The following is a 13654-nucleotide window of genomic DNA, read 5'->3' on the forward strand; positions in this document are numbered from 1 at the left end:
GCGCCCTTTCCGCCTCGGGCAATGTGATGTATAGGTACTTTTGTCTCACATCATCCTGCTTTTCTTATATGGTGGAAGCCTGCGCGGCGAAACTGAAGTTGTGTTGTCTTGTTGGGAGATGCTGTGCGTCTTGGATGTTGAATGCCTGATTGTCTCTGTATTATCAAGACTGTCCTCGCAATCCAGTGGGAGCATCGTTCGTAGCTCGGTTTCGCGATCTTCCTGGTCCCAGAATTAGGTTTGATGCCCAAGGTTTTGGTCGATGAGGTCAGTTTAACGTGCGACCTTGACGGGCTGCATCCTTGACTCAGAGTTTGCTGAAGGATCAGATGCAAGTTTGAAAAACAGAACCAATACGAGTATTGTAGGTTAACTTGGCTGCATCGCCACTCTAGGGTTGCGAGCCTTCGATACTTGTCAGGTGCAGATTTGATCTGAAGACATCCTGAATGTTGAACCGGCAACTTCATCGCGACATTTCACAATTGGAACATCGTGTATTGAGAGCTTGAGTATTGGTGAGATCGTGATGTCGTCAAATGAGTGTTGCCTCAAGCTCAGGAGCAGGGGGAAGGGGATGGTGTAAAGTGCAAATTCCAGAAGATGGGGAGTCCACGTGTATCGAACCGATAGCCCCGAACAGAAACATCTCCTTCAAAATAGTAATCCAACCCAGAGCTCATTGTACCCATTGCTCTTCCGTCTTCCAATCCCTGCATGTATGTGTCCCTTCTTCCGTGCGGACCCTCTCCGCGTCGAACAACCATCTTCTCCATCACCAAATCGACTGAAAAGTGAGTTAGACTGAGAGTCCCTCCAACTACACATACGATCGAACTCATCACGGTCCATAACCGCAGACTACGCGAGTGAGCGACCTGGGGTATCCGCTCACTCCGCAATAAGGCCCCTGGCCAAGAGGAAGCCCGGAACACCCGCATCGGGGCACCAAGGGCCCCATACGGAATCCCCTAGGAACACGGTGATCGGTTCTCTCGGCAGCAGATCTTGAGAGAAGAATGCAACACCCAAGCTGACCCCAGTCTGCTTCGATGTTCTTCGCTGGATCTGCCGCGAAGACAAGAGAGGCCAAGCGCCATATTCTGAGGGGATCTCCGTTTGGATCCCTCGGTGCCCCAATGCGGGGCTTCCAGGTTTCCTCTTGGTCTGGGCAGGCTACTGATCGTTAGCTCAAGGGGTTAGGAGGTTTTGACATTACCGATATCAAAGAATATGGAGGTTCGTTGCCACAAGTCTGGCAGCTTCGAACCCGCCGTCTAAATACGCAGCACCTATGATGGCCTCGATGGTATCGGCCTTGGTCCGAGGACCGATGGCCAAACCCTGAGATGGGTTGAGGTTGAGACACTCCAGGAAGCCAACCATGTCAAAAACTCCCGCAAGTCGGGCATTATTGAGCTTACGCTGAATTTCGGCGTCGATGTCACCTACCGTCGCCATGTCAGTTTTTTGGATGGGAAACGATATGCATAAATCTCGTTGTCGAATATGAACTCACCCCTAGTTACCAGGTTTTCCCTCACCATCGCTTCCACAAGTAAGGTCCCGAGAACTTTGTCCCCCAAGAGAGCCAAAGTTTTGTTGCCGTCGATGATGGAACGGTCACCGGCAGTTCGGACTCCGGAACCTGGAGTCTGTAAGGACTCCGAGAGCAGGCTGCGATTATTGAACCTATAGCCAATAATGTGCTCAGCCCTATTTGGCTTGTCGTACTGGTAGGCCTGCATCGCGATGGTAGTTTACGGCCACTGTCGAACTATCAGATCGTCTGTAGCGATTCGAAGTTGAAAGATGTGAAGGAAGGTACAATAGAAGGAAGAAGTTGTGAGAATGATGAGGTCAAGAGGTGGAAGGGATTTGTACCCAGGACGGTCACTGGATTTTATACACTTGAGGGGTTTGAACTGACTTAATTATGGTGGCCGGGGGAACAGTCTCCTTGCAGATAGCTGGTTATCATGCTTCGACATGGCATAGTGCTTGAGACATTTCTTAGACCTATCGTCCAAACCGGCCAACAAAATTGCGACAAAAAATAGGCTTGCCTTCCCTGAATCCATGCATGTCTTGAAGCTGCGCCCGAATTCTGTCATACTCGGCGCAATGTCGTCGCGCTGATCAGGCAGCCCACCAGCTACGCAAGATTGAGAGCTTCAAAGCTAAAGTACAGTGTAGTAATCGCCGAGGTGCGTGTCAGGTAACCAAAGGGCAACGACATTTATCTACTGCAGGGATCACATCATTTTTTCCCCCGGGGAGTTAGTTCACAGCTGAATGTTGAGGAGGCAGCACCATGGCTACGAGTGTCAGGAAGATGGGCTGTGCCATAAAATCTGCTTGCGCTTGTGATGTGAACAGGAATCTACCGAAGATTTTCCATGGATTATCCAAACGACGAAAGGAAATCATGCGCTTGGTGAGACCTTTCTTCAATCGAGATCCCGGACATCAGTATGACTGTCAGCGTCACACACGGTACTTGGTAAGGCCTGTCTCAACTGAGTATTGGAGCTATGAATTGGGATGAATTGAAGTTGGAAATTCGTATTGCTACACGCCGAAAGGCATAATAAAATCATTTCCCCGAATCTAAAGCTATTTCTTCGCCGGGTTTCGGGGGCCATCTACGGCTTTTTCCACCGTGCCTGCAATGCCTCCCTTGCTTGCGTCAAACTGACTTCCAATGACACCGTCCTTTGAGAAAGGGCCGCCAACTGCTTCACCTATGAATGAAATGTCAAAATTAAGGTTATGTGATAAAGGTGTTGGACACGTCACTTACCAATCTGGCCGATGTTACCGTCAGGGTTGAATTGCTTGCCAATGGCGCCCTCTGAGGAGATGACGCTAGGTTTGGAGGGGCTGGTGTCCTTCTTTTGGCCGGCGGCCTCGGCAGCGTTGTGGATGGGGTTCTGAGACGACATGGCTCTAACTCTGGGTACTGATGCAGCGAAAAGCTTGGTTTGTCTAAGGGCAATTCTGTTCATGATGTGGTAGATGATGAAGATGATAGCTCCTCTTTCTAAGGTTCGGTGGGTGAGATCTTATACACTCTGAATGGTCGTGCGCGTCATTTTTGGCGCACAGCATGTGGTTAGCCAGAATGACGTTTCTGCACCAGTGAAAGAATGGTGACATCATGAAGCGCTGACCATAACATTCAAATATGTAGTGCACGGAAAGGACCGAGTAATAGTAAATGGCATGAATCATCGTTCAATCGAGCGGGCTTAAGACAACGATTTTCCGCAAACATCAGCATTCCTGCGGGTTGGCCTGCCAGAGTCTACCAGGGCCACATGCACCTTTGCGCCTAGAGGTATTAAGAGGAACTCCTATCAGCATGTGAACATACAATAGAAACCTGAATATGACGATACTGAAACAACTTACTAGACTGACTTGAACCCTGGTTATTTCTAGGCGCTAACTCAATGCTGGAACTGCGAGTTTCTACTTGACTTGGATTTGGTTGTGATTGAGGGCTGCAGCGTACTGAAATTAGGCATTTGGCCACCTCTGAATGCCATGTGAAGTTTGATGGAGATGGAAGTACCTATCCTGCCAAATACACACCAATCAATGCTTGAGAATGATTCTTAGAGCAGGAAAGATTCTCTATCCTTTCCTTAGCCGATACCTCGTTAAGTAAACTGAACTCAAACATGTAATCATGTCGGAAACGCATCTTGTCGCAAAGCGAGAAACAAGAGGAAGACATACAACTGAAGAAAGGGCTTGGATTCTTGAAAATCCAGACTCCTAAATGGTTGTATATATATAAATACCTATGTATGTATAATAACCACTCACCATAAGCTCTACTGTTTTGTCTGTCGTTCAAATTGGGAGAAATAAGCGCATCGGCAAGGTTGACATGGCTATGGCCGTATGCCTGGTAGTCTTACTGCTCCTAGAAACTCACGAGATCGGGCTACCAGCAAGTCACTACTTCTTAATCAGGAACGTGTTGAATTAGATATCTATTATTGAGAGAAGATTATCTACGACAGGAGACAAGACGCCGTTACTAAAGGCTCTGGTACAACACCTTGTATAGTCAGTTGATACCTAGTCTTCGAGTCACACTTGCCCATCCCCTGACGAGGACTTGTGCATATGGAAGTTGGGAAGGACAAGTTGAACTGAGAGTCAAGAGGTTAAGTCATGCTCTCGTCTGTCCGCTAGGACTGGAAATGCCTCCTTAATATGCTCTACCCCTGAGGTGACTGGTGTTATTGACCTGAATTTTCAAAACAATTTGAATGTCTCTACTTGACCAAGGTGAATACGAGTTTCATCGATCTTATACTCGGACTCTTCGAGGCATGCAATTCATAGTTTCACATAGCTTCTAGATCCAGTCACTTTACAGCTGTAATGTTTCTAGTTGTTGCCAAATGGAAGCAAGCAAAGGCTTCATTTCAACTGTGACTTGAGACAAGGAGCTCACAATTCACCAATGAGAATCGACAAGTGGCTTTGATGAAGTCGATTTAATTGTATCAAGCAGGGGTTTGATACCAAGGCCTTTGTTCTGTAAGCTATTTGCACCTGAATACTCGTGTATTCGCTAAGTGGCTGGAACGCCCGAGTATTCCTCAAAACTAGAGGAAGGAGCGAGGTGAACGTGATTGAAGTCTTGGATTAAGCGAGCAACTCCAGATGAAATCGCGTTTCTTCACTTCACCTTCGTCTAGGGCTTCTGCCTCACTTCCTTTCTAGATAGTTCACGGTCGCTCCTTTCTTCTTGTGGAAATATTCTCAACCTTCTCCTTCAACCCATTCTTCTTCCTTCCTGCCCTTATATTGCAACCTTTCCTTTCCCACTAATCCTTTCACTTCACACAAGCGACCGTGAGTCCCTGAATCTCGGTCCCCAATCCTTCCTCCTCCGATCACAAAGCCATGGACTTCGACGACGACGAGTCGCTCTTCGGATCTCCTCCTCCAACTTCAGCGACGTTGGGGTCTCACTTCGCTGTCAGAGATCTGATCCCTCTCTGCTTGCCCGGAATGGGCGTAACTCAACTACCGAATGCCAACGGTGCTCCTGCGCAGGCGCAGAGCATAACCTCGGACTCACAAGTCCCTCACATGCCTCATCAAGTACTTGGCATCGACAACAACTCCCTGGACGTTCCTTCCAGACCACAGACACCCGCACAGAGACGGCTTTCACGAAAAACCTCAAAGCCCTCTTCCTCTCGAAGAAGCTCTTCCTCTCAGAAAGCTCCCATCTCCGCGATTAACCCCGGCGTTCCCGTTCGACTGATTCCAACATTGCCAGGCTCCTCAGCTCCCACAGCAGAGACTCCTCTGTTCGCTCCGCCAATTGCACCGGGTCACAGTACCTTGCCCCCTTTGCCGGCATCGCTCCTTCTGTCACCAACACCGCCCGTTCTGAACGGGAATGGCGCACCCTTGGCCTTAGGTGTTGGTGAAGCATCTTCAAGCCAGAAGTTGTGTACCAAGTGCCACAAGTCTAAGCCGCAATCGGAATTCTCTTCCATGACCAATATGGGTCTGATAAGGGAGCGAAGCCAATGCGAGCCGTGTCGCAGGAAGAGAAGGGAGTCATCGGCTCGATACAAGCTTCGAAAAGAAAAGGCTGAGACTCAGGCTGAGGACAACCAAGAGCAGCTTCAGCAGCAGCAACTTCCACAGGGTGGCATGGCGCAGTGTCCTTATCATGGCTTAAGCGAGCACCAGCCGACTCGTTCTTCTCATCCATTGACAGAAGTGGTTGGTCTTGAGCAGGCAACTGAATCCAGCCCTTTGCATGGCGTCGCCACGGCGAACACAATGCTTGGCTTCAATTCTACTACAGAGCTTATGAGAGAGGCAAGTCCCATGATTGACAAGTTTGTCCCCAAGGTTGGCTAACGGTATCATGCCAGACATTCGCTCCCAACGCACTGATCACAACCCAACATGATCCAATCGACTTGACGTCTCCAACTTTTTCTTCCTTCTTCGACTGGCCAGCAGCCCAGGAACCAGAACAGGTATCTCACCATACCCCCTCCAATTCGCCCAAGTCCACGTGCTAACGTATCATTCACAGGGCGTCGACATTGAATCTGATATGGCATTCTGTGGATTTCAGTCGTCGAAGCAAATGGCGTCGCCGAGCTTAGTTCTCCCGCAAGAGACTGGCATGGAGGCTGGACTTCCCCCAACTCAAGATCACACAAGCGAACTCTACGACATTGTGAGCGTCAAGACGCTTAAGACTCCCTTGACCAAGAATGCCGAGGCCTGGCTTCTCAACCACGAGAAGCAAAAGTTCAAAGAAGGCCGCGAAAAGTGTGAGTGGATGAAGACGCAGGAGAAGAAGACTTTGGTGGCGTGCTGGGAGAAGAGACAGGCCTCGATTGTTCTTGGACTTGTCGAAGTGCCTGGCTCTGATCTTCAGCCCATGATTGGCTATTCCTACGCCGAGGGTTCGCACCAGAATCTGCCTGGTGCTTACCCAGATGACTATGATTGGCATTGAAATGGGCTGGACCCTTGAGACCATTGAAGCAGAAGATGATGAATGGTTCGAGATGACTCTTTGTGTTTCGTTGGCGTTGTCTTTTGGGAATGACAATGGAAGATGAGGCATTGGCAGGACGGATCTCAGATTAGTTCCATAGTGTAAACAACGATTGTATCATGCAAAAGTTCGCGAACCAGTAGTGACAGGCCCCAAGACTCCCAGCTTCGTCAACTCTTCGACAAGATTAAACAAGACAAAATCGCACCCCCTCCTGGCCACCATATTGATAGTCACAGGCATCATTTCTTCTCGGTGGGTGATGTTGCTGTAGTAAGGCACCTGACCAATTGGAATGGTGAAGTCTACGCTTCCAAAGTAGGACGCAAGGGAAGAAGCAGCTCCTTGAGTTCCAGGACCATCAGGTAAGGCAGCGCTGGGGGACTCATTCAACTCAGCCTCTCTAAAGGAGGGAAGCCCGCCCGTGCCGATGTCGTAGATCATGATGGACTCAGAGCAGCTTTCGGTCGTATTGAACAAGACCTCACGATGCCAGGCCTCGGAGTCCTGGCGTCTGCGGTCAAGCGCTTCGGTATGACCTTCGGCATCTAGGGTGAAATTCCAGAAAGAAGTTCGGTACGGTCTATCAAGAGAAGGGAAACCAGGGCTGTAGTGTGCAATCAGAGGTGTTGCCACAACTTTGAGCTGTGTGTAGGTCCAGATTGTACCCAGGTCAGCCAGAATTCCGTCAAGATCCCGACCAGTCACGGTCTCGACCCTTTCCGTGATGTTGACTTTCGACACCATCAAGTCCATGACCTTGCTGACCCGGGCCAGGAAGCTCTGAAGAACGGCTTCGGCAGCGGGGTTCTTCAACGGAAGATAGTCGGTGGGATACAGAATTCGCCTCGGAAAAGCACGAGAATCCGGAACCACAAGCTCGGGTAGCCCATTGAGGCTGCTATCTTGGTGAAGTGAAGGGTCGTACCAGAGCTTAGCGAACTTCACCCAGTCCTGAGGATCACGTGCAAACACACCGCCCGTGTCGGCGCCGTGGGAAATAGGCATGACTCCATCCAAAACCATAAGGCCTTGCGACGGGCGGTTTCCAAACGTACCCGAGAACGCCGCCGGTTGGCGCATAGACTGGCCAGTGTCCGACCCGATGGCGAAGTCGAGCCAGTCGTACGCGGCAATGGAGCAACCACCACCAGCAGACGACGCCGAGCAACTGAGATATCCGTCACCGCGGGGGTTCTGAGGGTAGTACATATCGGTCCACTCCCACGCGTGAGCTGCGGACGCGAACTGGGACGTCTTCTGCTTCCCCACGACGGTCCCGCCGAGGTCAATGATGCGCTGGATAGAAGGAGCGTTTGCGTTGGCTTCGGTGGTCATTTGCGTCCATGCCTTGCTTCCCAGTGTGGACTTAAGTCCCTTGACGTCGTAGATATCCTTAACGCCAATTCTTGTCCCAGAAAGAGGCCCAGACTCGGCTGCGGTGTAGATGCGGGATGGGACGGGGATCAAGGGGTAGCCCCAATCAGCATCGGTTAGGCCAAGGACCTTGTAGCTTCCGTTGGATTCGTAGATTCCATGGACAAAGTCACTGTAAGTGTCCGGGTATAGACGAAAGACCTTCGAGAGCGTGACCGTCTTGCCATCGGACTCCAAGAATAACGGGCCGGGAAGCGGCATGGGCGACTCAAGTTGGGAAGAGGCTGGTAGCACGAAGATTTGCGCCCCAATAGATGCCACGAACGCTGTGGCAGCATTATCAAGCCTTGAAGAGCAATTGGAGCTCAGAATGATGGTCTCGAGGAAGTCCTCCGAGAATACATCATCTTCGACGAGGTAGCGCGTAATCGTATCTTGGAGGTACCGACCAGTGATGACGGGGGTAGTTGCGACGATATGAGTTGCCGGAGCGGTGGTTGCTTTGAGATTTGCGGCTGCGAGAGCGAGTGATGAGGTGGGCGTTGCCAAGTAGCTCTTGTTGCCGAGTTGGAAGACTTGATCTAAGCCATTGATTGTGTGAGTCAAAAGCAGGGGGCTCCTTTGAACGAGCGCAGCGGCAATGCCCGCGAGGCAGACAAAGGAGAGAGCTCGAGCTGCCATCGGAAGGATGTCAAGCATGTAGAATTCTGAGATGCTCTGCGACGAGTTACCCAGGAAGCTTGGTAGTATCCATGGCGATAGGAATGCGACACTCTCTGGATATAAATGCTCCATTACTGATGTATCTCACTACCCTCCGCGAAGATTCCTAAGACGATATTGAGGTAGACGTCAAGCTTGCATGAAGCTACTTCGTTAACAAACTGACGGTGTGAAGGTATTTCCACTGATAAGACGTGCATGTTATCAGGCCGGTCTCTCCCCGCTCGCTAAGACCCCGCGCCTCGGAATGGGAGCATATGTTCTACTGCTTGGCATGGAAAGAAGATCAACGTCCTCCATGATATGTCAATTGCTCAATAACGTCCGAATATCGGCTTCGTGGCCCAACTGTCGGAAACATTTCTTATTGTTTCATTGAACAGGCTTATCTCACCCCGCAAGAGTCACTCAGGCGCCACGATCCACCCCCACCGAGCGGAATATACATTCCGAAACATTTAAGTGGGTATGTTGAACAATAACTTCACTCTGAGCTCTCTGTCCCGGCTATAGAGACGACCGGCGACTGCAATACCTTCAGATCCCGTTATCTTTTTCATTATATAGATAAGCTTCAACTCATAAGATGAAGAAAACACCTTTACGTACAGCAATCGCGTCAGATTCGATGTCCATTTCTCAGTGCTCTGTTAGGGATCTAGATTATATTTCTGATGCGTGCGTGACTAAGATAAGTAGAAGTTTGCTACGAAGAAATGGGGTAAAATCGGTCAAGACTGTCAAGAAGCAGCCCGGGTCTATCCTGTAGGACGCTAACGTACGTGCGGGCCAGCAGGCTGGCAACTTCTTACACTCGAGTAAGTCGCCTAGTCAAGCGCCTGCTGAAAGCCCCGCCCACGATGACACGCGATGATGCAGCTTCCAGAAGAAGTACAAGGAGCCCAAGTCCGATCTACAACTCTTTCAATACGGATCGAACCCCCGCAAAGTCCAGTTCTTCTAGTGTCTCGTTCCAAAGACGATCTATAACAGCGCTACCCTCAGAGGTATATAGAAATGCGGCAAACCTGTAAGTTGTCAACAGTGTAATGTGAGGGTGCATGACCGAGAGAAAACATACGGATGAATCTTCCAGCTCATTAGGAAGCATCCATGAGACTCTTTGCCTTTGTTGACAATGGCATCAACAAAGCAAGAGGCACCTACTCGTGGCGTTCGTCCAGTCGTTGCCCCAAATACCACGACTCCCAACTTCATGATGCCCTGTGCATCTCGGGCTAGGTTTGTGCCTTTGCACCACGCCGGATCTGCGAGGTTGACAATTACATCGTCAGCCGAAACATAATCTACCAGTTTCCAGAGAAACATGTGAGCGAGCAGCTTCGAAGTATTATAGGCTTCCCGGCCGTGGATGGCGAAGACTTCGGGATCATCAAAGGATGGGAGGAGGGGGTCGGCAGCTCTATTGGGAAACGCGGCTGCCAACGTTAAAGCTGCGCTGACGATTGTAAGACGCGCGGGGCCGCCATTCTTCTGACGTTTGGCCTTCAGAACAGGGAGAAGAAGTAGGGCGAGGAGCATAGTTGACAGGTAGTTGACTTGAATTGTCTCCTCATGACCAGTGCTAGGGACTTTGGTAAAGCCCATCCGTATCGCTCCGGCATTGAGAAGGGCGATGTCGATGCGATCCACCTCGTTGTCAATGCGACGCACGAAATCTTGGACAGACTCGTAAGACGTCATATCGAGAAGTTGCACGCTGATAGTTGCAGTGGGATATTGGCGACGAAGCTTCGTGGCGGCTTCTTCGCCTCGCTGGAGTGAGCGCACAGCTAGGATCAAGCGGGACAACTCGAGATCTAATAGTTGAAGGGCGGCTTCAAAGCCTAGACCTGTGTTCCCGCCCGTGATAATCGCGGTTTTGCCGGAAAGACTGGTGCCCGGGGCCGGCCATTGCGGCTTCGCACAGAATTGATTGTTGTAGAAGACGCGCCCAAAGGAGAGAGTTGATGGAGGGAGGTCTTTAGAGCCGACCATCGTGATATTAGTGCCGAGGGATTGCGAAACTGAGGTTGCCTGGATTGGCTGATACGTAAAACTCAGCAATTGAGGTGCCAATGGAAGAGATAGAACCATGAAGACTGCTCGGCGACCACAAAACTTTTATAGCCATGTTACTGCTCCCTTTGAAGAAATGGTTATTGTTTCTGATAATTCACGTTCCTATCTGCTGACTTATGTCCGGACCAGTTTGTTTGCCTAGTCGGGCATGGTCTGGAAACGGACTTTTGAATCCTGTCAGCCAGATCGACACAGCGAGTCACTAGGCCTAGATTGGCGAACAATGTGGTCTAGGCTACTAAGGCTTTGGCGTTGGCCTACGTATGACAAAGCTAGGTATATGTAATTATTTGGGATGACTCGGTCCAGACGGACGCGAATGTTTCCGTCTGGGTTTGATGCCATACTCTGTCACTTTGGTAATTACTTGTGTCACGCGAACACAGTCTGCAATGTGTCCATGTAGCTATGCGGTCAACAGTGTGTGCCACTGAGAATTCCCTTATCAATACGAGAAACTTCATGCCCTAGCTACGCAACCGACAGTCTGTATGATTCTCATGGGCCAACCCCTCCCCCATTAGCACCCATGTAATGGAATTGCAACCCTGAAAGTACCAATACCGCAAAGCTTGCACGGTCTTCGATGGCATGCTTAGACGTGATCAAGCTGCTCTACAAGCTTCTCGTCCTTGGCGACAGCAGCAGCAGCTCCAACAGAATCCTGCATAGCATGAGGCACCAGCTGGTCCCCAAAGAGCTCATCCATCTGCTCAAGCGTTCTGCCCTTGGTCTCTGGGAAGAAGAAGATGTAGCAAATCATGGCGATGAGGTTAAAAACGAAGAAGACGTAGAAGTAGCGGAAGCCAATATTAGTCAGGGCCTCCGGGGAGATCTGGGCAAAGATAAGATTGACGGTCCAGTTGGTGAAGGTGGTGATAGCGTTTCCGAGCGCTCTGACTTCGACAGGGAAGATTTCGGCAGGGTACACCCAACTGATAATGCCCAGCGGGGTGTAGAACATGCTGAAGACGAAGTTCATGGCTACCATACTGCGCAACTGGTTGGCGTTATTCTCGTTGAGATATTGGGCCTGCACTGCGTTGACGAGGAGGGCGGCGGCGAGACCGGCTGCAGAGACGATCAGGGGCTTCACTCTGCCGACACGGTCGAGGAGCCACAGCCCAATGCTGCAGTAGACGATCGAAAGAGCACCACTGATGCCGATAATCATTAGAGAGGTTTGGGTATCGATGCCGAGAATCTTGTAGATGCGAGGTCCATAGTAGTTGATCACATTGATACCTGTTGGAATACTGCGTTAGTAATATGCTTTGACTTGCTTCTTCTTTGAATAAGTGACAGGCTTACCTGAGAGAGGTCCAAAGGCCTGTACACCACAGCCCAACAAAAGACGCTTGCGCCACGAAGGCTTTGTGATGATGGACTTCCATGAAATGTTGCCGAGGGCGCGGTCAGCCAAGATGACGTCGCGAATCTCGCGGAACTCGAGATCGATGGTTTCCTCGTCTAGGCCGCTTCGGAGTTTACCGAGTGATCGGCGGGCATCTTCGTGTCGGTCTCGCTCCATCAGCCAACGAGGGGATTCTTGGAGGAAGTAGATGCCGGTGACGAGGATGACACCGGGGACAGCCTGGAAGGCGAGAGGGAAACGCCCTATCCCGTTGTTAGTTTGCAGAACAATTCGTGTTACACTGACTCTGAGTGGGTACACATATATGAGGACAATGAAAAAAAAAGGCTTACAAGAAAAGTCGCTCATGACAAAGGAGCATCCATATCCAAGCCACTGGGCGATCAAGAATCCCCAACTCAACATCCACTGCAGCAAACCGGACAAGATACCACGGTACTTGGCTTCCGACAGCTCAGAGGCGTACATAGGAATTGTCGAAGTGACCATGCCGACGGCAGCACCACCGATGAAGCGGCCAATAATCAGCATGACCATGTTGACGGCGCCAGCTTGCAGAGCCGAGCCGAGGCACGAAATCACGGATCCGACAAAGATGGTGTTACGCCGACCGATCTTGTTGGCGAAGAGCATGTTGATGATGGTGCCGAAAATGGCACCGCCTTGGAAGGCTGACACGATGCCGCCGGCGACAGTATCTGATGGGTGGCGGAAGTACTTTTCAAACGAATCTAGAGCGATCGTCGAGGTGATGATACCGGAGTCATAGCCAAAGAGGAAACCTCCGATGGCCAGGAAAACGGCGGATAACACCGTCGTGAGGCGACCCATGATTGCCGTATGTTGTTAACAGTCACAGCTGTCAATGAGAGACAAACAAGGACTCAAGAACGGATGTCGTCCTTGGGGGTAGAAACCCGGGAGATGTATTAAGGTTAAAATACAACTGGAGGTCAACAAACATGACCAACATCCAGTAACGGACTTGTCAGCTTTCAACTCCCACCGGCGAATGTCCCTGTTCATCCAATCGACGAGATCGAGGTGTCATCCAGTGGGTCTTGGCAGCATCTGAACGGTACTGAACCTGGCCGATCCCCCCCTGAATGTGCGGTCTTTGGAATCTGGGGCCTCCGCACGAACCCAGCAAACCCCAGACAAAGCTACATCTTTAACCCGACATCACCGAGTGTGGTCGGTGGCGTGTTCAGTACGGATTCTTGTGGGCAGCCACTAGGCATGTTGTGCACTACGGTCGCTGGCAGCTACTACGGATACGTGTACCGCAGTTGATGAGGCCGTTGATGTTCGAGGCTCAAAGCGGCCCGGTAAGTGGCGACCCTAGTCCGGAGCCGGCACGGTGGGGGTTCCTCATGGAGAATTCTCATGTCAAGTTTCTAGATCGACCATTGAAGCCAGTGAAGTTGCTCAAAGTACGAACCACTGGCGATGGAAATTTCTGTCGGAGACGGATACAGACAACAACGACACGGCGACACGCCTAGCACTCTGGGTAGAGACCTTTGCTGGACTAA

General features: G+C 50.6%; 6 protein-coding genes across 6 annotated transcripts; 1 reads left to right on the forward strand and 5 right to left on the reverse strand.

Annotated features, from left to right (window-relative positions):
* Positions 1-891: 891 nt before the first annotated feature.
* CPAR01_02415 (uncharacterized protein) lies at positions 892-1748 on the reverse strand (the record flags this gene model as incomplete). The annotated part of the gene is made up of 3 exons (XM_060486703.1): positions 892-1176; positions 1252-1448; positions 1520-1748. 3 exons carry the CDS (start codon positions 1746-1748, stop codon positions 892-894), a joined length of 711 nt encoding a protein of 236 aa, XP_060354031.1.
* An 868-nt stretch (positions 1749-2616) lies between these two features.
* On the reverse strand, positions 2617-3008 carry CPAR01_02416 (uncharacterized protein; the record flags this gene model as incomplete). The annotated part of the gene is made up of 2 exons (XM_060486704.1): positions 2617-2744; positions 2804-3008. The coding sequence occupies 2 exons, from the start codon at positions 3006-3008 to the stop codon at positions 2617-2619; spliced, it is 333 nt and encodes a 110-aa protein (XP_060354032.1).
* A 1921-nt stretch (positions 3009-4929) lies between these two features.
* CPAR01_02417 (uncharacterized protein) lies at positions 4930-6520 on the forward strand (the record flags this gene model as incomplete). Its single annotated transcript, XM_060486705.1, has 2 exons — positions 4930-5898; positions 6089-6520. The coding sequence occupies 2 exons, from the start codon at positions 4930-4932 to the stop codon at positions 6518-6520; spliced, it is 1401 nt and encodes a 466-aa protein (XP_060354033.1).
* Positions 6521-6679: 159 nt separating this feature from the next.
* CPAR01_02418 (uncharacterized protein) lies at positions 6680-8734 on the reverse strand (the record flags this gene model as incomplete). The annotated part of the gene is made up of 1 exon (XM_060486706.1): positions 6680-8734. One exon carries the CDS (start codon positions 8732-8734, stop codon positions 6680-6682), a length of 2055 nt encoding a protein of 684 aa, XP_060354034.1.
* Positions 8735-9575: 841 nt separating this feature from the next.
* CPAR01_02419 (short-chain dehydrogenase) lies at positions 9576-10759 on the reverse strand (the record flags this gene model as incomplete). The annotated part of the gene is made up of 2 exons (XM_060486707.1): positions 9576-9690; positions 9744-10759. 2 exons carry the CDS (start codon positions 10757-10759, stop codon positions 9576-9578), a joined length of 1131 nt encoding a protein of 376 aa, XP_060354035.1.
* A 580-nt stretch (positions 10760-11339) lies between these two features.
* CPAR01_02420 (uncharacterized protein) lies at positions 11340-12950 on the reverse strand (the record flags this gene model as incomplete). Its single annotated transcript, XM_060486708.1, has 3 exons — positions 11340-11989; positions 12056-12361; positions 12452-12950. 3 exons carry the CDS (start codon positions 12948-12950, stop codon positions 11340-11342), a joined length of 1455 nt encoding a protein of 484 aa, XP_060354036.1.
* Positions 12951-13654: the final 704 nt, after the last annotated feature.

Source organism: Colletotrichum paranaense (assembly GCF_030867605.1).
Source record: "Colletotrichum paranaense strain IMI 384185 chromosome Unknown Scaffold_2.1, whole genome shotgun sequence".
In the NCBI taxonomy this organism is placed as follows: domain Eukaryota; kingdom Fungi; phylum Ascomycota; class Sordariomycetes; order Glomerellales; family Glomerellaceae; genus Colletotrichum; species Colletotrichum paranaense.